The sequence below is a fragment of the Centroberyx gerrardi genome, chromosome 19, assembly GCF_048128805.1.
Source record: "Centroberyx gerrardi isolate f3 chromosome 19, fCenGer3.hap1.cur.20231027, whole genome shotgun sequence".
In the NCBI taxonomy this organism is placed as follows: domain Eukaryota; kingdom Metazoa; phylum Chordata; class Actinopteri; order Beryciformes; family Berycidae; genus Centroberyx; species Centroberyx gerrardi.
In genome coordinates, this window is record NC_136015.1 from 8,202,365 (window position 1) to 8,227,940 (window position 25,576).

Sequence of the window (25,576 nt, forward strand, 5' to 3'; positions counted from 1 at the left end):
TGTGCTTTTTCATACAGTCCCCACTCAGAAAACACACACACACAGCAATAAAGAGACAAAAGTAAAGGCACTTAGTCTTTATAAAGATTTCTGTCAAACATTCCTCGTCAATCGGACAGAATCATAAAAAGTAATCAAATGTATAAATGATTTGAAAGAGCATCATCAAACATCACAGTAAAAAGATCAGTGAAACCTCAACTTCAGCCTCTGTTGAGAGTTATTTATGGCTCTGGTGTACAGTCTTCTGTGTGTGCGTGTGTGTGTGTGTGTGTGTGTGTGTGTGTGTGTGTGTATTGGTCGAACATGATCACAAATATGAATTTACTCAAAACCTTATTCACTGTCACGCGTCTCACTTCATTCCTCTCTTCGCGGCCTCTTCTGTTTCTTCGCATCCACACTATTCTTCATTTTTTCCTTTATTTGATTGTTCTTGATTATCTGAAACTTCACCCCATAGTCTGATATGGCTTTTAGAGTCCCTCTCACTTAGAGACAATGATGAAATGTCCAACACTTTTTCTCCCATGACATCTTATTGGCTATACGCCGCACATCTGAGCTCCATGTCCACTGTACAGAGTTCATTTGGAAAACAAAATTCAGAGAGTTCGCCCTCAGAAGGCCCCGATCTCAGTCCCCCAGCCCTGGGCCGACTTGGCCGATCCGCCCAAGCCCCTGCGCTGGGCCGCGGGAGACCCCAGAGGCGCGAAGGGCCTGAAGGAGACTTGCGGTGGGGCGGAGGATGACGCCAGTGAAGTGGAGGCGGAAGGGGAAGAGGAGGAAGGGGGCGAGGCCCTGGAGGCGGGGGCGTGAGGGGACGGCTGGGTGGGTCTGTGGGCCGGGGAGGGGGCGAGGGCGGGGGACGGGGGCAGGGAGGGCACCCTGCGCACGGCGGCCAGGGCGGCGGGCGCCAGCAGCGGGGGCGCCCCCTGCTGGCAGCCGGCCAGCGGGGCGAGGCGGAGGGAGGTGTGCGACGGGTAGCTCCCCAGGAGGGCCAGCTCCCTCCGCCCGCCGGGGAAGGGGGGCGAGGACGAGGCCGGCGAGGAGGAGGGGGCGATCTGGGGGAAGGACGCCCACGGCCAGGGGGGGAAGGGCAGGGCCGAGGTCGGGGCCGACTGCAGGAGGAGGGGGTCCAGCTCGCTCGCGCAGTGGGAGAGGTGGGAGACCAGGCGGGCGCCGATGGGGTCCGGGGACTCGGCTCCCCCCTCCAGGGAGCTGAGGTACCGCACCACCTCCCCAACACACTCCCTGAACCCCAGGGTCCTGTAGTCCACTGCCAGGGCCCGCGCGTCAAAATAGCCTGAGAGAGGGAGAGAGAGAGTAGAGAGAGATTAGAGATAACAGTGGTGCAAAGCAGCTGAAAAGATCTGAAGAAAGCAGAAGACCCAGATTTCTCACCTTTTCCCCCCATGGCGTGCAGGAGTTTAAGGTGGTCCACAGTCATTTGCAGAATCTCTGCCTTCTCCAGCTTAGAAGAGCCCTGAAGAGAACAAGATGATTTTATGACTTTTACCATAAGCAGTGGCCTAGCAGCTGTGATGAGTCTCTTTTTATTTTATTCATTCTTTCTTTTTGGTGAGCAGTTACCTGTTTCTCAAAGGCGCTGGGCACCAGTCTCCTCAGCTCCGACAGGCTGTGGTTGATCCGATCCCTCCGCCTCTTCTCTATGATCTACATAACAAGAAGAGGAGGACAGGACTTAGAAATTAGGATCGAGCTTTATCGGCAAAACTGACACATAAAGGAGTACAGTCGGATCATGATTGACTCACCCCTCTCCTCTTCTTTCGGGCCAAAATCTGCGAGGTGCTGCCAGGAGACATGGACCCGGTGACTGGGCTGAGAGATGGGAGAGGGTGGGGGGGGGGGGGGGGGGGGCATTGGCACAGAAAGAAGCATGGTAACTTTGATGCCCCTGCATATTGTTATCATTACCCTCCCTAATATGACACAGAGGCAGGATGGCACATCAGCTCCCCTCAATCTAATTTGTGTTTTGGGTACAGAACGGCATGGGAGTGCCCGGGAGAGGAGGGAGGACGAGATTTCTTCTTCTTTTTTTTTTTTTTCTTTTTTTTTTTGCCTTAATGCGTTTCTGGACATTAGTCTCAGTCAAATGACATGCTGTTCTCCTTCCATCCGAGCAAAGCACTTTTAGAAAGATGATTATATAGCCGCGGGGCAACGCTTTTCGCTCGCATGGGGCTCCAGCGTGCAGCGTGGGATCCGGGCTCCTCCGAACGCAGTCACTCAATATGGATCGTGTTTGTTTGTGAACTCTCGTCTTACAGGCTTAAAAGAGCCTGACAGCTTGGAGTCCCTTTTCAACTGCCTCACCAAAGACTTATTGCCTTTCTATTAGATTTTAACATGAAGGCTGCCAATTTAGCTGTGTGTTTTTGTTTAGGTTTATGTTTGATGGTGCTGTCTCGAAAATGTGGGCACTGTCTTCTGTTTGCATGTCATATGGCAATTTGATTTATCCAAATGCTCTTTAGTATTATTCACTTGCTGGGTATTTGAATCTATGGAGCCTGATGTAACCACTATTGCCATGTGTGCTTTCATTCAGATGCGCTGTTTCAAATAAGTTATGATAAATATTTACTTTAATTTACATTGCTATGATAGAGACAAGCAAGGAACTTCACTAATGCACCCAAAATGCTAGATGATGTAATGACTTGTAGTGAATGTGTGAGATGTCAGTGCCATTTTACTGCTAATCAAACATTTTACCACCACAACACTGACACAAGTAATACTAGAAACAAATTACACTACAGTTCTGTTCACTGAAGAGTCAAAGCATTCAACAGCTTGGACTGATAGGTTGCATTTGCATTCAGAGGAATTTTTCAAATATCAAGCAGTAAACTTTTCACATCCACAGAGCAAAACTGACATATCCTTTTTAAATTGCAGGAACTTCACTCATTTTTACCCATTTAAACATTAAAAAAAAAATATGACCATATGTATTTGTAGACTTACATTATATTAATAACTCATTTTTCACCAAAAATGTCCGATGGAATTTTATAACTCCACACTCACAAATTTCCCTCTCCATTTCAGGGAGTGCAAGATGACTAAAAACAATTGTTTAACCTGTTTAGCCTGTTTCAATAGTTTTAAACATGTAATCCAGATCTTTAGCAGTGAATTATATTTCTCATATAAGAGAAAAAACTTCATATGTCATATTATGAATAAAGGGAGTAAAGCCATATCACTAAGTTCACTGTCTGTGTGTCTATTTTTCCTACAAAGTGCCACATAATGTTCCATATTATTAATAATATATTACCACCTTTCTTGTTTTGGTGTAAAATTGACAATTCACATTGTTGTTTCTGCAACAACAACAGTTCCTGAAACATAAAGGAGTAAAAACTAATAAATTATTGTCATATAGAATCATTACCTATTTGATTAATAAATTGTGAGTTATTGTTACTTTATTGATTTATACTGTTATTATTATTATTATTATTATTGTATTGAATTGTGAGGTTTTTTTCTCACAAACTCAGATGTGTTTTTATGCAAGAAATCTCATATATTAAATGATTTTTTTATGATTTGCTACAATGTAAATAAATGCCAGTATAAATTCTGCCACTGTTAATCTAAAATGTTTTTCACTCCCTGTGACAGACACCGTCTCCACTCTTCTGACATGGCAGGCCTCACATGAACCTATACTTACAGTAATGCATGGTATATTACCAATCCCTGTACTTACTTACATGCACAACTAAACGGAGCAAACGTAACGATGTTGCATAGAGAGATAACACAGTGAATCTATATTTCCAAATGAGTCGATGGACTGTAGGCCTGAAGCAGTATTACAAAGCCAGTTTAACGTTGATGTATTAAGATTTACTCTCAGGATGGCCCACTACTTGCAGTAGTATTGCAGTAAGTATTGCATAAAAATAAGTACATACTATGGTTTGTATGTAGGAAACATTTAAGAATACAAGTCACTGATCTTGCATTATTACTCATAAAACCATATCAACTGCTGGGATTTAAACAGTGAAACTTCTCTGCAGTCTATACATTTTCAACCTGTTTGTGACTATTCATATGAGTGTCAAAGTCTCAAAGCACTTGTAATGTGTAATGTGATGTGTTAACTGCAAATTCATCTTCAGCTAATAATTCTATTTGAAGAACAGTTTCCTTCGGTGTGGTTAGAGAGGAAGGGTTACAATCTCAGGTGTGAGGGGCGGATGCTCACCAGTAGCTGTCCTCCTGTCCCACGTCAATGAACTCGTCTGTGTCCGAGTCTGGGGAGCTGTAGTCATGAGGTCTCTTCATCTCTCTGCCTCTGGATGGACGGATGGATGGATGGAAGGATGGATGGATGGACTTGGGTGAAGGAGCGTGATCGCTTGGCGGCCGCTCTCTTTCCCCTCCACAGGCGACGCTGTGAAGACTGTGTGCCCTCTGGAGGAACTGCCCACCCTCTGTGCCCCTCACTCTCTCTTTTACTGAAAAAAAGAGCCTTGTTCTCCTCTGTTACTGTTGTCTTGTCCCTTGTTTTTTTTGTTTGTTTTTTTTTCTCCGTTCCTCCGCTGCCTCTGTGTCTCCTGTCCTTCCTTCTGTGATTCAGCAGTGCCACTTGATCGTCCCCCAAGGGCCCATGACAACTAAATGTTTTCACTTGCTGCTTCAGTCCTTTACTCTATCATTGGCATCCAATCACTCTCTCTCTCTCTCTCTCTCTCTCTCTCTCTCCTCTCTCTCTCTCTCTCTTGGCTCCCTCTCTCTGTCACAGCCACCCAATGACAAAACACGACTTTGGCACTTGGGGCAGGGTTGCCAGTTTTGGCTCCCCCCCTCTCTCTCTTTCTCTCTCGCTCTCTCTTTCCCTCCTCCCTTCCTTTCATCTACCCTTCCCTGGCGTCTCACCCCCCCCTGCCCCCCCCTCCCTCTCTCCCTCCCTCTCTCCCTCCCTCTTCTTTCCACCCCTTTGCTCAGTCATCCTCAGTCAATTAGCCTCCTCATATCCTCAGTCTCATCCTGCTCTCTCTCTCTCTCTCTCTCTCTCTGTCTTCCTTTCTTTCTCTTTCTGCTCCTTTAATTATACTTGGAGAACAATGGCAGAGGAGAGAGGGAGGGAGAGACGAGCGGAGTGTGGGAATGACGGGCTGTGAAAAGCCTTCATCGGCTACAGGGGCGTTGTGTGAAGATACACAACGCTGGCCTCCCATACATACACACAGGTGACTGGAGGAATCGAGTTACTGCGTGTGTGTGTGTGTGTGTGTGTGTGTGAGAGAGAGAGAGAGAGAGAGAGAGAGAGGGAGAGAGAGAGAGAGAGAGAGAGAGAGAGAGAGAAGACAGTGATGTACTGTTAAATAAAAAGTTGGGTAAACTTGACCTCCAGTCAGTGATCAAGCATCAGCAAATAACTGCCAATATGAATAAAACTCAACTATATTTTCAGAAAAGCATGAATTTAAGTTTTTTTTTTCTTCCATTAAAAGACCCTGTCCTGATATAGCTTACATCAGTTTAACACTACTTACAAACTTTAAATCAGCCTTGGAACTGTGTTATGTGATTATGAATATTGCTGATTACTATTATGTAGTAGGCTAGATGTTTTCAAACCAAATAATTCATCATCTCAATATGATTGAATGCACAAACTGGTGTGTTGGTTTTTGAAAAATAACCAGTCATGCCAATAGTCGTTGAATTTAATTTTGAGAAGAAGAAAAAAAAGATTTTGAGAAAGTGAGATGAGAGCTCGGGCACAGACCCTTGAACTAAGCTGTGAACTGTCCATCTGTCTGCTGTGTGTCTGTGCAGTGAAGAGGGCAGGTACTGCAGGTCAAGAGAGGAATCAGCCAGTGAGTGTCTGAACATCTGGGCTCTTCACTGGACAAGATAGCGCTGTCTGTACACCCACACACACCCACACACACACACACACACACACGGTTCCTTGTGACACTTAGCGCTTGGTTCCGCTGCCACCGTGGGAAGATCGCTGGTACAGATTGCCATGGAAACAGGAGAGCCAGGCGCCGGTTGTTAGGAGCGATGCCTTACTGACCCAGCAGTGTGTGTGTGTGTGTGTGTGTGTGTGTGTGTGGGTGAAAGAGGCCAAATGGCATGCCCCCTTCCACACAATGCCCAGCTGAGTCCTTCTCTTCCTGCCTGGCAGACTGGAAGGGTGTGTTAGTTTAAACACACTACAATGCATGTATGCACGATCTTTGTGTATGGTTTTTTGAATGTGAAAAGTGACTGCTTCTGCACTTATTTTGGTACTGTATGTATTTCCATTGTGAGCTCCTTATATGTCATTCATTTTCATTTCTCTTACTTCCGTTTATGCATGTAGATTTTTGTTTTCATTTAGTTTCAGCTGTTTCTTCTCTCTTTGTTTTCTTTTGAGAGGAGATGCTTTTATAGCCGCCTCATTTTTGTATCTATCTCACTTTGCAGTAGCTATGCTTTTTTTCTGGTCTTCCTGCATTTTATCATTTTATATGTGTAAAGTAATGAACTAACTGAAACCATGTGCATGTGTGTGTGTGTGTGTGTGTGTGTGTGTGTGTGTGTGACATGACGAGTGTCAGCAATCAGTGTGACCATCACCAGGGGGCTTATGGTGTGGTGAATATGAGTCAGGACTAGCGGAAAAAGAGAGATCTCTCTTTCTCTCCTTCCCACCCTCCCTCCAAACAAACCCCGCTACACCCCCCCCCACCCCTCCACCCCCTCCATCCACATATCCTTTCATTACCAATCATTGCTTAATTCAGATCTGGATCTCATTTCAGCATCAGAAAACAGGGAAGAAAGAGAGTCTGAGAGAAAAGAGACATCTATGAAGTCAGGCCTCCGTCTCCGCTCTGTTGTTATTTTTATCACACACCCACCCTCTCCCCTTCAAAGAATAACTCTCTTCTCCCTATCGCCAGTCGTTTCTGTATGAAATCACTTTGGTTCCACTCATTTTTTTTTTTTGGGGACCGGCCCCGCCTTCTCGGTTAGACAACTCTTCTTTTTAGGAGGAGGCGAGCTGCATGAAAAACGTGCGTGAAGTGGAAAGTAATTAAGAAGATGAATGAATAAATAAGTTAATTATAAAAAAAATAGTTTTGGAGGGGGGAAAAAGCAAAGGGAGGGCGAAGGAAGAGAACAAGAGAGAGAGACAGAGCTGGCACTGGATGGCGGGGTGGAATTCTGGAAGATTTCTGGCGATCTTGGTCGGCCACTTCAAGTCCTCTCCCTCCCCTTTTCCCATCCAGCCCCCCCCCCCCTCCCTCCAAACCACAACAAGGCTGCGTCCCTTATTGAAATTAACTAGCTCATACTTTTACAATTTGCGCACACACGCACACACGCACAGCTTGAATATGAACGTGTGAACGCTCGCAGACACACACACACGCACACACATGGCCATGAACTCATTCATACAAACACACACACACACATGCAACCCCCTCACGCGAATGCGGACAGTACATACCCACACTTTATAAGGCACAAACACTCAAGTGCAATTATTGTCCCTGATGCATGACTATTGCTATTGTTTGAAAGTCTGTGAGATGGAACCAGCTCCGCATGGTATTTTGTTTGTGACTTATCCTCTGCATTCATGTCAAACTGAATAACTGCCAGGGATTAGAAATGTCTCACTACATAGTTGACTTTGATTATTATTTATTCTATTTCTCTGCTATTTTCCTGCGACATTTTTAACATTTTCCAACATCTGGATACCTCCGTTCCCCCTTGATATAATAAAGATAATGCTGTAGCAAAAGAGTTCCAATGTAAATTTGTTTTTCACCTGTGAAAACTACTATAGAACTATAGAGAAAAAGGAGTAAACCCGGGGGAAAACTACTGAACATCAAAAAGGCAAAAAGAAGCAGAAAAGTCCATGCCCTGCTCCCAAAACCGTGTAAAAGTGCCAGCAACAGAAGACAAACATTCACATACTGAAGTACCAGAACCCAATTTGAAGCTATAGACAGTCACATGATTCATAACCACAACCTACATGTACATATTTAGAGTATATCAAGAGTATATAATGCATTGAAACCAGTAAATGAGAATTGCATGTTTATTGAACAATATACAGCATTACTTCAATAGAAAATCTAATTTTTGCACACAGCAATGAGTTCATTGCACTAGCAAGTTCAGGACAATGCATTCAGATCCAAGCCAAAATACACAAATTACAGAAAAAATATGGCATGGAGGACCAAATCCCAGATGGTGGGCCGCGTCCCAAAAAGTATGAATGGACATTCAGAACTGCAACAGTTGCGGTGTTTGTTAATATGCCTTCTAATAAGCAAGGTACCTCAAAATCACTCCTCAAATATCATCGAAGCAGCATTCTAACAGTCAAAACAGAATGTCTTTTCGCTGGCTGGGAGCCCTTTTGCGGAGGTTTAAAAAGAATTTGCGGAAGGCCAAATGTGGCCATAGCAATAGCTTTTCACATACACCCATAAAATCAGTTGATTCCTTATTGGTATGAGGCCTTTATAGTAGTCAGCCTGTGGCCTGGCGCTCAGCGGCTGGGGTCAACATTGGATTGGCATGGGAACTGGCACCGGAGTGCTTTGGCACTGTCCGGGCCGGACCCCGGAGGGAATTATCTGCCCTTCAGACATGTAAGAAATGCCTGGGACCTGCGGCACTGCCTGGCTGGCCCGCTCCACCACTCACTGGGAATAACCTGGATATATTAGACATTCCTGGGAACGCCGGGCTCGTTCCCGGGAGCCTGGGATCTACAGAGTTGCAGCGTGTTTCCTTATAATCGGATATGAGGTGTGAACAAAGATAGAGAGGTAATGAGACAGAATCGGGATTTATGGTTAAGCGGAGTGATAGAGACGGTGGCTGCCGCGATGTGAGGTGTCAAGAGGGCGAGTGATAGGTCAGAGAGAGAGAGGGAGAGAGAGAGAGAGAGAGAGAGAGTCCTCCCTCCTCATCCGGCTCCCCTACGCAAAGATAAATAAAGAGGCTAAAAGCCGAAGAGAGGAAGCAGAAAGGAGCTTTTGTGGCTCCGGAGTGGGGTCCCTTTCATGGCGGTTCCCACAGCACTGGGCCTGTGATGACATTCACCATGTTTCACACACACTCTCACACACACACACAGACACACACACACACACACACACACACATGCTGACGGGCCCTGTGACTGCGGTGACTTTCGCTGGTGCCGGGCCCCAGACGGGACGGCGAGGGCCCCGAGAGCCACAGGCAGCCATTGTGCTGTCGCCGCGGAAACCAGCCTCTTCATGTCAGACATGTTTTTCTGTTTGTTTTCTTTTTTATGTCTTTAATGTGGGCAAGGGGGAATGTTTCCCCTCTCATCTCCCCCCCACCCCCCGCACCCCTCCTCACTGCTCTGCGTTATTTCCCCCCCGATACCCCTCTTTCTCCTCCTCCTACCAATCCATCCACATTTGTTTCTCTTCTTCAACCCCCCCTCCTCCTCCTCCTCCTCCTCCTCCTCCACTCCCTTCTTCCCTTAAGTTCGTCTCCCCCTTTTTTTTCCCCCTGGAGATTGTCATTTGTAAAGCCCTTTGCTTATAGACAGCCTGTATCTTTGTCGCAGCGTTGCGGCCTCCCTCTCACTCAGCTCCCTTTTTTATCTTTTACTTTATGAGGTTTTGGCACAAAGTGGCACTTTTTCTTCCTGGAGTGAAAAAAAACAACAACAAAAAAAAAAACAATACATGAAACTCTAAAACAACAAGACCTACCCCCCCACCCCACCCCCCAAAAGAATTCTGCCTTTCCCACGCTAAGCCAATTTTCTTCACAAGATTAAACAAACTCCCAACAACGAAGAAAGAAAGAGAGAGAGAGAGAGAGAGAGAGAGAGAGAGAGAGAGAGAGAGAGAGAAGGGGGGGGGGGGGGGGGGGTGAAAAAAAAAAAAAAGAATCTGGTTATGATTCGAGTCTCCGAAAAAGCCAGCGGAGGATGCCCCAAAGTCGAAAAACAAATCTGAAAAAAAGCCAACTGTTACTATTTTTAAGTGCTTGAAGAATGCCGGTCGGTGCCATGACTCAAAGGCATGCCGGCTCTCGTCCGTAATCAGTTCATTCTGACTGCGCTCCTCCGCCACATCACACACAGGACACAATCTTTTATGGGCCGCAGAGAGAGAGGGGAGAGAGAGGGAGAGAGAGAGAGAGCGAGAGAGAGAGAGAGAAAAGGGAGGGGGGGGGGAAAGTAAAAAATGAAAGAGTGCAGGGGCCTAATCCGCTCTGTCCCCTCAGCCCACGCACGCGACTGCGAGCGGTTTGATGACTGGGGTTTTAAGACTTGGTTAATATTAGCCGTTGTAAAAAAAAAAAAAAAAAAAAAAAAAACGAGTTCTGCTGAAGGATTTAGGACTTTGGAAGCTGACTATCATTCAAGTTTATGGGGTAGCCTAAGGTTTATATGCTCATGCTTTTATCTGCTTTCTATTTGTGTCATACAGTAGAAAGTTGCTAATGTGAAGGGAAATCGCATGAGTGAACTGAAAACTGTAGCTGACTGGAACGTATTTAGGAAGAAAATACGCCCGCACAGAGATTTTCTAATAAGAATTTATGCTTTTATTGATATTCCAATGATATTTCTATTTCTGTAAACTGCTTGAAAGCCAGAGGTTTGGATACATTGGGTTCCAGTGTAGTTCACAACCCCGTGCTATCACAAAGCTCTGGATCCATCAGTACTATGTGTCTCCGCAGGCCCCAGACACCCCCTGACACTGTTTTCTGACAGCCTCTCACTTCCCCAAATCCCCCTCTAACTTTACACCTCAGATTACGGCCTTATCGGGGAGGCATCCGGCCGACACCTCGCCCCGACGGCAGCTCAGGAAAGCAGGCGTAAGCCCCTAAAAACCGGCGTAAAAAAACCCCCGCCGCCACCGCCGGGTCATTTTTAGCGTTCCCGGAAGGGGGATTACGGTGAGTGTGCAGGAGGAGTGGAGGAAAAGAAAAGGGGGGAAGTGGGAGGAAGGAGGGACGAGGGTAATGATGAACACCATTTTATTAGGGCTTTTTTTCCAATGGAAAGGGAAACGGCGTCCAACATCGCTGTCGACGGAGGGAGTTATTACTAGCTGTTGTTGGTCCTCATAGTGGCTTTTGTGATTAAAAACAACGGCAGCTTGAACGTATCAGCGCATGTGTGATGCTGAGCGTGCTCACTGAAAGCCATTCACTCTGCACTGTGGTGAGCGTGTCAATGTGATACAATGTGCAGCGCAGGCCGCCCGTCTGCTCCGTTTTCGGCGTAATTGCAACGCCGTCTGTCTTGGCATCACACAAACACAAGGCCATGCCATGACAGAGCTTTAGGTAGAGCACAGAAGAAGTGCATAGACATTCACATCCACAAACATACACAGTAAAAGGATGCTCATGTAGATTTGCTTACTGCTACACTACCAGTCAAACGTTTGGACCCACCTGATTGAATGTACTATGTTTTTCATTCTCTTAAAGTCATTTTGATCTAAAGGCTTATGCTTAAATGCTTGAAATTTGTTTCTTAGACAAATATAAATAGTGAAGTTGATGCCTATGTATGAATTTCTTTCCAAAGCCTTTGCCTTTCCATCAAGGCAAAGGGCGGCTACTTTAAAGAATCTAAAATATAAGATAGTTTTGATTTGTTTAACACTTTTTTGGTCACTGCACAATTCCATTTGTGTTATTTCATAGTTTTGATGTCTTTACTATTATTCTAAAATGTGAAAAATAGTAAAAAAATAAAGAAAAATGTGTGTGTCCAAACTTCTGACTGGTAGTGTACTTCTGTACGCTCTCAATCCATGCATGTAGTTCACGCAAAAACAGGCTCACTCGCTTTCTCAGACATGAAGTCTTGTTAGAGAATGCTTGAGGTCACGGAGGAAGTCTCACCAACTAGCCTCATACAGTACAGCAGGCTTTGATCTTCGGCCTCGGCTGTGGCGAAGCCAGCCAGCCAGCCAGCCAGCCAGCCAGCCAGCTCTGCCCCGCTCAGGCCCTGCGTTACCGGAAGCTTGTGGTCTGGGACGGCTCCACTTACTACTCTCCTCTGGTGCTAAATATACAATAATAAAAAGGCTGGCAGATTTATTTCAGACCGTGATATATTTCCTCTTCGGCAAGGGAAGAAAAGGCTAGGGGAGAGACAGACGTCTCCAGATCACCGAATGAAGAACATTAAGTGGTAATTACAGAGAGAGAAAGAGAGAAAGAGCGAGACGAGCGTTCCCCCCTTGCTTTTTCTCTTTCTCTTCCTCTTCCTCCGCCACCACAGAGGAGAGTGGCGTCTCCAAACTAAAGAGGGGCGCCCGTCGTATTAGACTCCCAATGATTGGCTATGATTGCATTATCTGATCCCACGAGGGATAAAGGGACAGGGACACACACACACACACACACACACACACACCACACGCCTGTATCTCATTGCCCAGTGATCACTGCCTCCTCAGAAGTCAAACATGGCTTTTTGCAAAACATCTTTAGACATGTAGGAAAATATGATTCAAATTCAGACACTGTCTTTATCTTTTTCAAGTAAGTTCTCCGAAAAACACACACACACACACACACACACGCACACACACGCACACACAAACACACTCCCCTATGCACTCCACTTCACCACTAGTCCACCGCACTCCTCTCAGAGCGCTTTGATCCCCGGTCGAGGGTCCTCTCCGCGGTGCCTCCGTCTGAATTCCAGAGATTCTGGGATAATTCAAACGTTTCACGGCACATACTTGGTCCCCCCAGGAGACAGCGGCGGAGATGGAAAATGCCACCACGGTCCCCGGCTCTCTCTCCCTCCATTGTCCCTAGTCTTTAATCAGGCCCTCTCTGTGGCTCGCGCTGCCACCGTGGTGTGTTGTCTCAGCCTGGGAAAATGCCGGCCTAAGTGGCTGTTATGTGCTGAGGCGCAGACCGCAGGGACCCAGAGGGGTGCTGCTGGAGCCCTCTGTGCCAGCCGTGGGTCTCGGGGTGGCTAACACACACAATGGGAGAGGTCCCAAATCTGGATGGAGCCTTACATAACAGCCATCGCTGCATCTATTTACGCTTTAGCGAGCGGGCCTCGATCAGTAAATCATACATCGTAATCACAGGCGAGAGTCAAAAACCAGTCATAAATCACAGGCTATTATTTGTTTTCGAACAGGTCGCAGGGTGTCAACCTGCCACACGGATAAGGTGATGGTGGAGCGAGTGGAGCAGATCCTCCACCTCCTCTGCTTCCTATTCCTATTAGCTCCGGTGTGATTGCTTGGCTGCGAAAGGTCAGTGGAGAGGGAGTTTCCTGTCCTGTCCACGTCAACAAACGACCAAAACAAAGGCCTGGTGTGTGTGTGTGTTTCCCTGAGTCAGAGGGAGAAGAAGGTCAGCATGCAGGGCTACCTCGGAGTTCACCTCGGTTCAGCTTTGTTTTGGAATGGCGCTGCACTCGGACCGGGGCGGCCGGGTCAGCCCATGGTTAGCCTGACAGAACTCTCCGTCAGGTCAACTTTACAGGGCCCGGGACACACCATACTGGTTTATACTAGTTTATATTTAGGGGTTATAAGCGTGAATAGAGTTTTTACGGGGTGCCATAAATTTCATTTTCAAAAGGGGGTGAGTATGGAGGCTCATGTACGCCTACCCTGCGGTTTCCCCAGGCCACCACGAAGCCTTTGTATTCGTCCCATTTACCATGGGAAAATATCTGAAACAAATAAGTCGGCCGGTCGGCACCCCTCAGTGTAAAAAACACTTCTAAGGGCTGTGGATTGTGCTGAGAGGGTGTGGCGCGGCACTGAAGGAACTACTTGTTTACTTTTGCTGTGTCCGAAAATAAAAGAAGGGACTATTTTCTCTCCGGAATGGAAGGCAAATAAACAGGCATTCTTGTGCAGACAATGTGGGCAGGCGCGAGCCGCCTGCGGTTGTGCAGCGGCACGCTGGACTTAGGGGCCTGTGAAGAAGGGCCACACTTTGAGGTTCTTCCCCCCCCACACCATCATCACCATCATCATTATCATCATCATCACTGTCACTGCGCTTCTATGATGGAGAAGAGCAGACATAACTGAGAAAGTATTTTCCTGTCCCATGGCACAAAAGGACCATCATATATCTGTAGGAGATTATTTTCGACTGCTCAATGATGGAGGACGATGCTACGAAACGAGCATCCAGCACCGCAAAATGTTTTGTTTTCAAGCAAATGACAAAGCAGTATTATTACTTTAAAGGATGGCTAAGGTCAATTATAGCCTATAGTACCAATAAGGACTAAATGAGAATGTGTGTGTTAATGTGTGTGTGTGCTGGGGGGTGCGGGGTAGGGGTCTTATTTCAACATGAGGGTAATTTGTAACATCTTTAGTCCCTATTTGTAGTAAACTTCACCACCTGATTCTAGCACACATGTAATGTGAACCTGTAATGCAATGTAATCCTGTAGATTAACCTCTTGATCTTGTGTGATCTGGTGTTTTTACATTGTAGTTTCTGTGTTGTGTTGATCATGGTTGGGTGGAACACAGCCTAAAATACACAAAATAAACTTCAGATGTTTTATGCCAATTTCCATGTCAATGTTTCACATCACATAAGGAACGCACACAATGATGGAACTCTCTTTTAATACTTCAGCAACATACTAGGTTTGTATAAAATACTGTCTTTGTATATGCCTTTAATCTTTAACCAGTCCATACTCTGACTGGAGGTTCATTAAATAAAGGAGTGGTTGTGGCGGGGTCATAATTCAAATATGGAAGAGGACTACTCACACTATCCACTGCAGCAAAAAAATAATTAATTAATTAATTAATTAGATATATAACACTTGCATATTGTGAGACAACAATCTAGTTTGAAATTAGTTTAAAAATTAAAATATACAAATTGGTTTACACATAAGAATTAATACAGCCACCAGGGTCATGCCCTTATTTGGAAGAGCACGCTAATGCACAATCCTCTGCATTGCTTACTGAAAAATAACTATAATAATCCTATAATAAATTTCAGGTGGATTGGAGACTACATTGCCCATAGGTATGAATGTGGGTGTGAGTGATTGTCTGGCAATCTGTTAGCCATTTGATGGACTGGTTTTCCTGCCTTCCACCCATTATATGCTGGGATAAGCTCCAGCCCCCCATGACCCTGAACAGGAATAAGGACACATGGCTGCTGTGGGGGTCAAATCTGGGACCTTTCCTTTATGGGATGATCTCCCTAAGCACTAGACTACCCTGCCACCCCTGAATGTAGTCATACTCCTTTATCAAAAGAGGGGATGAATTCATTTAGAGAACCATAGGTAATTAATTGGATATAATCTAATATAGTCTGTAATCAGCATTGGTTTGTATATGTACACATTCAAATTCGTACCTGAAATCTGATGATACATTCAGTTCATTATCATGGTATTTAGTGGCATTCGAGTCACATCAGATTTTTTTTGCAACACTTGTTAAGAGCCCCGCCCCCTTCCGTCCCCATTGGATAAAGTCAACACGTCACAGTTTGCTGGATGCGGAAGTTTTTGGCTGCTGCAGAATGAGCTTAGAGATACATCTTCGTGATATGGTAGAAGTTTTATCACCTCCAGACGCTTAGACTGGTGAGACAATTGTATTATGTCTTTTTATCGCATGGTATAACGGCACTTTTAGAAAAGTACGGTCAGTTTTATTCTGCTGTTGCGTTTTACGAAAGCTGTTGTTGCCGTTAGCAACACAAGCTAACATTCTCTAGGTTTAACCAAAGTGGGATTATTTGACTGTTGCCTTTCCTTTGTTGCTTCTGTCAGCCATGTGTGTCAACTATGTTTGTTTGTTTGGGGTAATAAACTTCAGCCAACCTCAGTGATTAAAAAAAAAAAGAAGAATAAAATACAATAACTTCATGGAAAAGACATGGCATGTCAACATGCCCAACATGGGCATTTCAGTAGCAAGAACAGGAATCTGAGAAGGGCATTTGAAGTGTAATGTTGCAAGGGGAAATGTAATATTTGGTACTGACAACCCATAGTGCATATTTGCTACCAGCAGCTTTCTTCATTTACTTGTAGCCCCTTTTGTTTTGGTAGGCTACTATAACAATAATAGCTATATTTGTATAGCACTTTTCAAAAACAGTGTGTGCAAAGTGCTTTGCAACTAGCACAAACAGAAACAAGGCTATACAAGAAAAGGAGAGTGGCAAGGCATAGCCATCAGTGTTAAAACTGCTTAATTTTGGAGATGGTTGTTAATGAAATAGGACTGCAGAACTCTTGATCTGAACCTCAATGATAAGATTGGTGTCAAAGATGACTCATAAGTGTCTGGCAACTGGCTTTATCAGCTGATATTGTTTTTGAATGAAATGTTTGGTATTATGGGCCAAAAAGTCTAATTTCTGATTTATCTTCATTAAAGAAGTTGTACTCGACCTACCTTTCTGCCCTTTCCTTCCCAAAGACCCCCCCTGCCTTCCCACTTCTAACCAAGCTATCTCTCTCTTCCCTTTCTCTGCCAGCGCCCACTGAGGTGTGGCGACATGGAAGTGCCTTGCTACCTGTCCAAGCTGCTGTGTGAGCTCAATGAGCAGCGTAAGCGGGACTTCTTCTGTGACTGCAGCATCCTTGTCGAGGGGCGCGTCTTCAAGGCCCATCGTAATGTCCTGTTTGCTGGGAGTGGCTACTTCCGGGCTCTTTTGGTTCACTACCTGCAGGTGAGCAAAGCTAAGAGCGGTGTTTCCCCAAGGGTTTTATTCCAGTAGCGGTGAACGTGTGTTTTGCAAGGGTTCTCAAGATTACATGTGACCAGATTCTGCGTTGCGCTGTGCATGACTAAGATCCAAAACTTAACGAAGTGTCTACAAAAGTGTATTTTACTGTTATAGTGTTTATTGTTATACTGACACCATAAATAAGTAAACAAACTTAGAAACAAACAAAATTTGTTCCTCAAAGGGGAAAAAAACAACTTCTTTGTAAGCTGTTGTGGGCGAGCTGCTTTGTAACCTCAGCCTCAGCTATTGTTGCGTGCCAGTTGATTCCCCGCCTTTCGCACAGACCATACATGTTCCAGCTAAGTGGGGCATCCAACACGCAGCTGACATCAGAATTGAATGGCTGTGACAAACAGTATAGCAAGAGATTTCCACAACGGCCCCTGATTGAGAAATGTATGTGATGTATAGAGATTGATGTGAACTCATTAACCCACTGCAACTGCAGTGTAAGGTGCAAGCTTATGTAGGCTATGAACAGTACTGCAGTTTTCAACGTTTCTGCTGTCCCCGATGAGTCAATTTAACACATGAAGCACGATGCACTATTTGGCTGTACGCATCACAGTAATTCCGTTGACTGCTGTCTTTTTAAACTAGCGAAAACGTTTTGTCAGCAGGAGTTGAGGTTCAAAGCGAAAGTAAATGCAGTAAACCCAGGCAGTGTGTGAACCCAGCTGTCATTCAGTATTATGTCCTGATATGAACAATGGCTTTCAAAAGAACCGTGTTCTGCTGATTGTAGGGGAGAGTAATTTATACATTTTAATTTGGCATACAAATTCATATGGGTTGGTAGTAATGTAGGTTTCAATCTAATGGGCCATTTGCATCCGAGTAGCCTATGTTTACAAAACTCCTGATCTCAGCAGCGGTGGAAGAGATTCCACAGCGGCGCTCTATGTAGGGGAAACATTGTAAGAGGATGGAAAATTGTAGAAATGAGTGGTATGGGTTAGCATCACAGATCTATTAAATCAAACTAGGCCAAACCATTGTACAGCTGCAAATTACATCCATGCTGCCTTTTAATCTTATTGCTGTTAAAAGCTTTTGAAGTTAACCAGATTAGCAAATTATTAAAAGTAACATTTTATTTATTAGCACACACTCTAGTCCTATACATGTCACGCCTTTATATTTTTGAGTAATTGAACTCCATGTTGTCTTGAACTCACTCGTGCATCTCTCTTCAGGACAGTGGTCAGCGCTACAGCACAGCATCACTGGACATTGTGACAGCTGATGCCTTCTCCATTATCCTGGACTTCCTCTACTCTGGCCGCCTGGCTCTGAACAGCAGCAATGTCATTGAGGTGATGTCGGCAGCCAGCTACCTGCAGATGACTGACCTGGTCAACTTCTGCAAGGGCTACATCCGCTCCTCCCTGGAAATATGCAACAGGGAGAAAGAGAAGGACAAGGAGAAAGAGAAGAGGGCAAAGGATGGAGGATCGGGCCCTGCAGATAGCGGTACTCCTGCTGCGACCATCTCCAGCGTCGCAGGGGCTGTGGAGCCTCATTCACAGGTGGTTGAGGCAGATAGAGGGACGGGTTTAGGTTCGGAGTCCGTGGCCTCAGCTAGAACCCCCTCCTCTGTCCCCGTGGCCACCCCTCCAGGCACCAGCAGGGACACGGAGAGCGACTACAGTTCCAGGGGAGACTTCCCCTCGGGGAGAGAAGGGCAGAAGGGACACATAGATCAGATCAACCTCTCTTCCTCCTCCTCCTCTGCATTGACTCCAGAGCTAGTGAACCCCAAGATTGAGTATGACCCCGACGAAGAGCTGGTGGAGTCCCCCGACACCAAAGACATAGCCTTGTATCCCGGACCCTCTCTCCATCACCCTCATCACAGCAGACTACTTCCCCCCAGTCCCTCTCCCAGCAATGAGCGCTCCCCTTTGGGATACAGCAGTTCCATTAATGCCAGGCAGTTTATGGAAGTGCTGGCCAGAGGTGAAGGCTCCAGTCCTCTTGGGGACAGAGTGGACCAGCGCTTTACCCATGGACTAGGTGCTGGGACTGGAGGAGGCAGAATGGATGAGGGCCTGGGGCTGGGAGGATCATCTATCATGGAGATCCAGTCTGATTGGTTTGGAGAGGACACAGGTAATTGGAAGTGGCAAGATCAAACCCAGCTGATTGATTATGCTGCCTAAAAATGCATCTTGGAACTAATGCCATGTTGCACTCGCTAAATTCTCTCAACACAACAGTAGGGTATGTTACATTTTACAGCCCTGTCCCATTGAGGCGGTTATGAACTGTTGGCCTCTCTCTCCCCCTACAGGTGATGGCTTGGTAGTGCCAGTGAAACTCCACAAGTGCCCGTTCTGCCCGTACACCGCCAAGCAGAAGGGAATCATGAAGAGACACATCCGCTGCCACACTGGAGAGAGGCCCTTCCCCTGTCCCATGTGTGGCAAGAGGTTCACGAGGCAGGAGCACCTTCGCAGCCACGCCCTCAGTGTAAGAACCGGTGTGTTTGTGACTGTGTAACATAATGGACCTAGTTTTAATTATGTTGCGCTATTTGCACCCCATCTAAGCTGGTTTTGAAATGTTATGTACTAGATTCAGTGGGTGGCTGAGGATACACACTTTTATAAGAAATAATTGCATAACCTGATTTGTATAGTTACAAAGTGTAAAAGTGTCATTTCTTTCATTTATCTTTTGTTTAATCAGGTCTTATTGCAATTTGAAATCTTTTTCCAACAGACCTGAGAACAAAAAATATTAATAAAAATTCACAGAGAAAATACAGTTTTACAGTCAAGAAATACAGTAGTTACAAGAATACATGGTGACAATGGTCAGTGCAAAATCAATTGAAGCCATGAATTACTAGCAGTTAGTCGTAAGCAGCAATTAGTTGACTCACTCTGACTCTTTTTTTTTTTTTTATAGTAGAGTGCTCTGAAAAGCAAGTGCACTCTCCATTTTTTGCTTGTTTGTGTGTATGTGGAGAATAAAATGAAAGAGGGAGAGCAGTAGCCTTTGCTCTCCATGGAGGCAATTAGTTTTACTTTTAGCTTTACTTATAATTATCCACATTTGTGTCGGCCTGTGCAGAATAGCTTATACACTATTGCCTCTCTTACTGTATCCTCCATCAACAGGTCCATAGGCACTGCTGGCCAGTAGCATGTAAGAGCTGCAGGCGGACCTTCACCGGCTCCAACGTTTCCCCGGGGCTCAGGCGTTTCGGCATCTGCGACAGCTGCAACTGTGTGACCACCACCCACGACGACTCCGCCCCCATCCACCCTGCCAGCCAACCAGAGCCCATGGAACGCGGGGACGGGGGCACGGATTGGTCCAGTTTTATGGACGACGTAGATGAGGTGGAGGTCGGCAGAGTGGAGGACTTGGTGGAGAAACAGATGCTTGAAAGGCAGCTGGCTGAGTCTGCAATGATGTAGGTCGCCCACTGTGTGTCCCGAGCCTACTGTACTCAGCGAAGGAACCATTCCCAGAACTGTTTTGTTTTTTTTCTGTTAAATTATTACTATGTTATTTTATTTATTGACTCGTTTGTGACCGGAAAGCCATCTTGTTTCTTGTTGAATGGAAACCTTGTGTTTATCAATCCAATGATTTGCCTGTCAGCAAGTAGATTACCTCAAGAGGATTTAGGAGATTTTTGTACCTTTTGAACCTTTGTCTTTTCAAATGGTAAATGTGGTCTTTCATTTCATACACACATCTCTGCACAATTGAGATGACACCCACTAAATGCCTCTTTAGAGAGAATATAGGGAACATTTTAAATATGAAAGCTGTAGCTCCTGGATTCTTGGACTGAGGATGGACATGGACGCTTAATGTTTCCTGTTTTGTTCTGTTTTTGTTCCACAAAATTATGGATATTCAATAATGGGGCTATTGAGGATATGTTCCAATAAATGTGGTGTATAGCTGTGGATATGATTGTCGTTTCTACTTTTGCATTTGTCATGCATTTGTCTCTACATGCAGATATTTATGAACCTCTTGATATACAAAGTTCCTGCCAAATAAAAACGATACTTGACATGCAATGTGCGCTCTTGTTTTCCTTCAGCATGCCTCCTGTACAAAAAGGACCAATATACAATATTCCAACGTTGCCAATAGAGTAGATCAAATTCCTGCTGGACTTGTTGGTGTAGTTATTCTTGCTTCCTGGATGCCACCTCCACAAGTCAAAGGACTGAATGTATGTGCATGTATGCAGGAAGGAGCAGCACAGGCGGCATGATGGCACCTCAAATACGACCTACGTGTGTAATTTCATGTACCGCTGTTATCGTGATACTTGCATTAGGACGGGGATGCGCAGCGCGCTACACAGCGGACTGGACCAGCCTGGACGCCAGACCCCTGCCCAAGTGGTTCGACGAGGCCAAGATTGGGATTTTCGTCCACTGGGGGGTGTTCTCCGTCCCTGGCTTCGGCCAGTACAGCGAGTGGTTCTGGTATTGGTGGCAGTCCAAAAAACGCGCAGCAGAAGTTGAATTCATGCAGAGAAACTACCCGACGGGCTTCAAATACGCGGATTTTGCGCACGAGTTTCACGCAGAATTCTTCGACCCTGGCACGTGGGCAGAAATATTCCAAGCCTCTGGAGCCAAGTAAGTTCATTGGCTCTTTAATCTTAAATAACCTATGACCATAGTGTCATTAGTAGGCTATGTCATTTTACCAGCCATCACATGGTGCCACAGAAATGTTCATACTTTTTATATCCTGATTCATGTCTAAAATGGCAGAAATACAGAAGTTGTTTTTCACTGCCTGTGCAGCATATGTGTCCCTTTTGTCGGTTCTGTTTGCTTAGCTATAGCCACACCTGCCTGTCTGGTTTCTTTGTCAGACATGCACACCTAAGTATGTGCTTTCTCCCTGTAACTACGAACTTGAGTTACAGGAGGACATAGACTAGTAGTAATACATGGCTCTCAAAACTCAAACTTACTCCTCAGCATTCAAAAGCTACTCGGTTTATTGGTGGCAAATTTAAGCAATCACTTCCCTTTTGAGAAAATACCCGTTCCCTGTCCCTGAACTGTGTGTGTGTGGGCGTTTGTGTGCATGCTTTGTCAGGTATGTGGTGTTCACATCCAAGCACCATGAGGGCTTCACCAACTGGCCCTCAGCCGACTCCTGGAACTGGAACTCCATGGACACTGGGCCTCACAGGGACCTGGTGGGAGAACTGGCAGCGGCTATCAGGAACAGGTGAGAGATCATGAGGCTGCATCTAGATTTGATTAAGAAATACCATTTTTTTCCATTCCTTACGACTTATTTCTTACTTTCGCCCAATGCAAGTCAGGTCATGGAAAGTGTAAAAGGTTATTAGGTTATAAATAATAACAGATAATGCGAACCAGTTTTCTATATTCACCCCTAGCACTCTCTCACCAGGTCGCTGCACTTTGGACTGTACCACTCTCTATTTGAATGGTACCACCCACTTTTCTTGTCGGACCAAGCCTCTGGATTCAAGACGCAGAACTTCGTAGCCCGGAAGACTCTCCCAGAGCTAGTGAACCTTGTGATGGCGTACAAGCCCGATCTGATCTGGTCTGATGGGGACTGGTCAGCACCAGACACCTACTGGAACTCCACCCAGTTCCTGGCCTGGCTCTACAATGACAGCCCAGTCAAGGTGAGAGAGGCTTAGTAAAGATTAGTTTCCTACTTCAATCATCATGTCTATTGCCAAGATGTAGGCTTATTCTTCTGAAATACCTACGGATCATGAGGTGAAGGGAGTGTTGTGTGGAAGATTTGTGGCTCAGAAATAAACATAATTCTGCACAGTCATACTTGATTCATTGAACTTTTATTTATTATTCATCCCTATGTTCTCATCACTGACTTGCTGCTTCTTCAGGATGTGGTGGTGACCAATGACAGGTGGGGTAAAGGCTGCTACTGCAAACATGGAGGCTACTACAACTGCGCTGACAGGTTCACCCCTGGTAAACTACCGGACCACAAGTGGGAGAAGTGCCAGTCCATCGACACTCTCTCCTGGGGCTACAGAAGAGACATGAGGCTCAGCGAACTCATGGACCTGCCGTCCATCATAAAGGTGAGAGGTCACAGGAGGTGATGCACACCGGTGATGAACGTCAACAGAAGCTGGGTTATGATATATTGCATTGAAATGCTGAATGGAAATGGTTAATTTTGATAAAATTTCCTTTGTATGCTTGCTTGAGGCAGAAAAATATGTTGTCGAGACAGTATGTGATAAATAGCAGAAGAAATGCATTTGTCAAATGAATAATGACATCAACTTGGTTCAGTCTAATTGCACAACATTTGAAAAATGACTTTAGACATTCTGAAATGTCGTCTGCATCTGTCCACCAGAACCTCCTATAAATGTTATACACAGTGTCACTCCCATGTATAAGACAGCATCATGGTTATATGCCATTTGTCGGTGCATTGGAATATTGCCAAGAGCATTTCTTTGTTTTCATCTTCAGTCAGTCAGCATGAAATATGGCCAACATTAGCTGACACTGAAAAACAATAACAACCTGCCAAATACTAATCAATTCTTGAAAGACTCTTTCCATTTTTCTTGTGGTTGTTTTTTTTTTTTTTTTTAACATTCAGGAAGTCTACTCATTCGCTTCAACCCAGTTGATGGAAACGCACCGAATTCACATTTATTTTGTGCAACATTTCAAAAGTCTGCGTAAAATTCCCTCGACAGTTGGTTGGAGCCCTAGCAGATGTCTGGGTTGAGCTTGAGATTACTTTTTGATTTCCAGAGTTGTTTTTTTCTTTGAGAATGAGTCAAGTTTGTTCAAGCAACATCTTTCAGTGATGAGTCTAGTCTCACTGTCTGTGTCTCTATCCCTTTCTGCTCTCAGGACATGGTGTATGTGGTGGCAATGGGTGGCAACTACCTGCTGAACATCGGGCCTATGGCGGATGGAATGATTGCCCCAGTGTTTGAGGAGAGGCTGAGGGGACTTGGTGCCTGGCTGAAGATCAGTGGGGAGGCCATCTATGGCTCCAAACCCTGGAGGGTCCAGACAGAGAACAGCACTGCCACTGTCTGGTGAGAGGACACTAAAACAATACTATGGAGAAACTGCAGCATTCAGTCAGTAAACACTGTGGGAAGTCGCATGTAGTTTAATATGCCTTTGTACTGGTCAATAAGAGACATTATGCTATGGAAAGTATTTGACTAGGAGATGGTATTTTGATAGTGTCTTGCTTCTGTAATTCAACATATTTCCGGTTGAAACACAGGGAGGGACTGTTCAAAAGTGTTGAAAAATATTCAACAGTTCAAAAATACTTTGTGCATAATGTTGGCTGGAGTTTTTATGTACGCTTACTGGTATGCAATGAAGTAAGCAAGAAAATACACTATTTCCCCGCAAGTAAAAGTATGGAATTGTGATACAAAATACAAGAAAATAAAAATGTTGTAATGTTTTTTTTGGCATTTATTGTTAAATAGGTGTACATTATGACATGGAGAATGAGCTAACAGGGTGAAAAAGTCATTTCCCATTTCATTGTGATAGTTCAAGGCCCTTACGTAGTTATGTGCTAACCACGGTTTGCTCCTCTTATAGGTACACTGCCAAGAACAGTACAGTCTACGCCATAATGCTCGGTTGGCCGTCCAAACAACCACTTCAACTCACATCACCCAAGACATCTGGGGCCACCAAAGTAAGCCTTAAACACACTCTTACACCTATAAAGTTCAATTCCACTCACCATAATTTGTCTTTATTACAAACTCTACATACACACGTCTTTCATGTCCGCAGATTACACTTCTGGACTATCCTACCATGCTGCTGAAGTGGGCCCCAATGAAGCAAACAACTGGGCTGTTGATTGTCTTGCCTGCAATGCCAGTATCTGCTGGAAACGCCTGGACTCTGAGGCTGGAGGGAGTAGCCTAACATCAGAGAGTCAGAAGGAGATTGGGGAATGTCTGTTATATTAATTTTTAATGAATTACAAAATCTGTTCCATTTCCATTTAATTTTGTGTGATTGCAAATTAACCAAGTGATCAGTGGGGTTTGACTTTGAAGGTCAGGATATGATTTATGATGCAGTAATTTCTAAAAGGCTGCTGGAGTTCACAGCAGGGCCTGGAAAGTTAACCCAACATTTTGTGGTCAATCACATGGTCTCTCTTGGTATCTTGTGACTTCTATGAGTCACATAAGAACCGCAAATATTTCACCTCAAGGATAAAGGGCCAGTTGCTCCGTTATCCTCGTATTACAATGTCAGAAGTCTCTGGATACCTTTTAAGAAAGCCTCATTTCCATTCTGCACAAAATTTCATGAACAATCTAGATAATATAACTACTTTACATAATACACACTTGAGAATTTAAGACCATTAAAAGTCAAGAGGGATTATGATAAGTAGGCTTTTTAGAGAGAGAATAGCACAGCTCACCTTAATTACTGTGGAATAATCTTGGAACAATTGAAGTAATGTTTTTATAAAATGTTGATACAAGCTCATTTTTACATTGTGAGAGGGTTTCCTAAATAATGAAAAATACACCATTTGTGGGGGTTTTTGTGTGTGTGTGTGTGTTTGAAATGGACAGCCCTGTTTGTTATCAGTCTGTATTGTTTAAATAAAAAAAATGCTGTATAATTCTCAATTGAAGCTTATTATATTTCTCCAATGTAAAGTATTATCACTTTACGCACAAACCCTATGATCCTACATTCTATAGTAG

The 25,576-nt window shown here is 44.8% G+C and overlaps 3 protein-coding genes across 3 annotated transcripts; 2 read left to right on the forward strand and 1 right to left on the reverse strand.

The window, feature by feature from the left end:
* Window positions 1–64: 64 nt before the first annotated feature.
* heyl (hes related family bHLH transcription factor with YRPW motif like) lies at window positions 65–4,873 on the reverse strand. The gene is made up of 5 exons (XM_071912618.2): window positions 4,259–4,873; window positions 1,779–1,845; window positions 1,594–1,677; window positions 1,405–1,486; window positions 65–1,306 (listed from the first exon to the last, which is right to left on the reverse strand). The coding sequence occupies exons 1-5, from the start codon at window positions 4,336–4,338 to the stop codon at window positions 621–623; spliced, it is 999 nt and encodes a 332-aa protein (XP_071768719.1). The 5' UTR covers window positions 4,339–4,873; the 3' UTR covers window positions 65–620.
* A 10,714-nt stretch (window positions 4,874–15,587) lies between these two features.
* On the forward strand, window positions 15,588–20,868 carry zbtb8b (zinc finger and BTB domain containing 8B). Its single transcript, XM_071912620.2, has 5 exons — window positions 15,588–15,673; window positions 16,576–16,770; window positions 18,027–18,942; window positions 19,124–19,302; window positions 19,956–20,868. The coding sequence occupies exons 2-5, from the start codon at window positions 16,597–16,599 to the stop codon at window positions 20,256–20,258; spliced, it is 1,572 nt and encodes a 523-aa protein (XP_071768721.2). The 5' UTR covers window positions 15,588–15,673; window positions 16,576–16,596; the 3' UTR covers window positions 20,259–20,868.
* Window positions 20,869–21,033: 165 nt separating this feature from the next.
* Window positions 21,034–25,498, forward strand: LOC139922164 (tissue alpha-L-fucosidase-like). Its single transcript, XM_071912615.2, has 7 exons — window positions 21,034–21,449; window positions 21,922–22,056; window positions 22,246–22,489; window positions 22,718–22,918; window positions 23,715–23,905; window positions 24,435–24,534; window positions 24,636–25,498. The coding sequence occupies exons 1-7, from the start codon at window positions 21,037–21,039 to the stop codon at window positions 24,771–24,773; spliced, it is 1,422 nt and encodes a 473-aa protein (XP_071768716.1). The 5' UTR covers window positions 21,034–21,036; the 3' UTR covers window positions 24,774–25,498.
* Window positions 25,499–25,576: the final 78 nt, after the last annotated feature.

Bases quoted from the DNA above. Each gene is read 5' to 3' on its own strand.
- LOC139922164 (XM_071912615.2), top strand. From the start codon at position 21,037: ATGTGCATGTATGCAGGAAGGAGCAGCACAGGCGGCATGATGGCACCT. The intron at 21,450-21,921 runs GTAAGTTCATTG...ATGCTTTGTCAG, and splicing joins TTCCAAGCCTCTGGAGCCAA to GTATGTGGTGTTCACATCCA. The intron at 22,919-23,714 runs GTGAGAGGTCAC...TTCTGCTCTCAG, and splicing joins ACCTGCCGTCCATCATAAAG to GACATGGTGTATGTGGTGGC.
- heyl (XM_071912618.2), bottom strand. From the start codon at position 4,338: ATGAAGAGACCTCATGACTACAGCTCCCCAGACTCGGACACAGACGAG. The intron at 1,846-4,258 runs GTGAGCATCCGC...CCCATCTCTCAG, and splicing joins GGACAGGAGGACAGCTACTG to CCCAGTCACCGGGTCCATGT. The intron at 1,487-1,593 runs GTAACTGCTCAC...TGTTCTCTTCAG, and splicing joins CCAGCGCCTTTGAGAAACAG to GGCTCTTCTAAGCTGGAGAA.
- zbtb8b (XM_071912620.2), top strand. From the start codon at position 16,597: ATGGAAGTGCCTTGCTACCTGTCCAAGCTGCTGTGTGAGCTCAATGAG. The intron at 16,771-18,026 runs GTGAGCAAAGCT...ATCTCTCTTCAG, and splicing joins TTTTGGTTCACTACCTGCAG to GACAGTGGTCAGCGCTACAG. The intron at 19,303-19,955 runs GTAAGAACCGGT...CTCCATCAACAG, and splicing joins TTCGCAGCCACGCCCTCAGT to GTCCATAGGCACTGCTGGCC.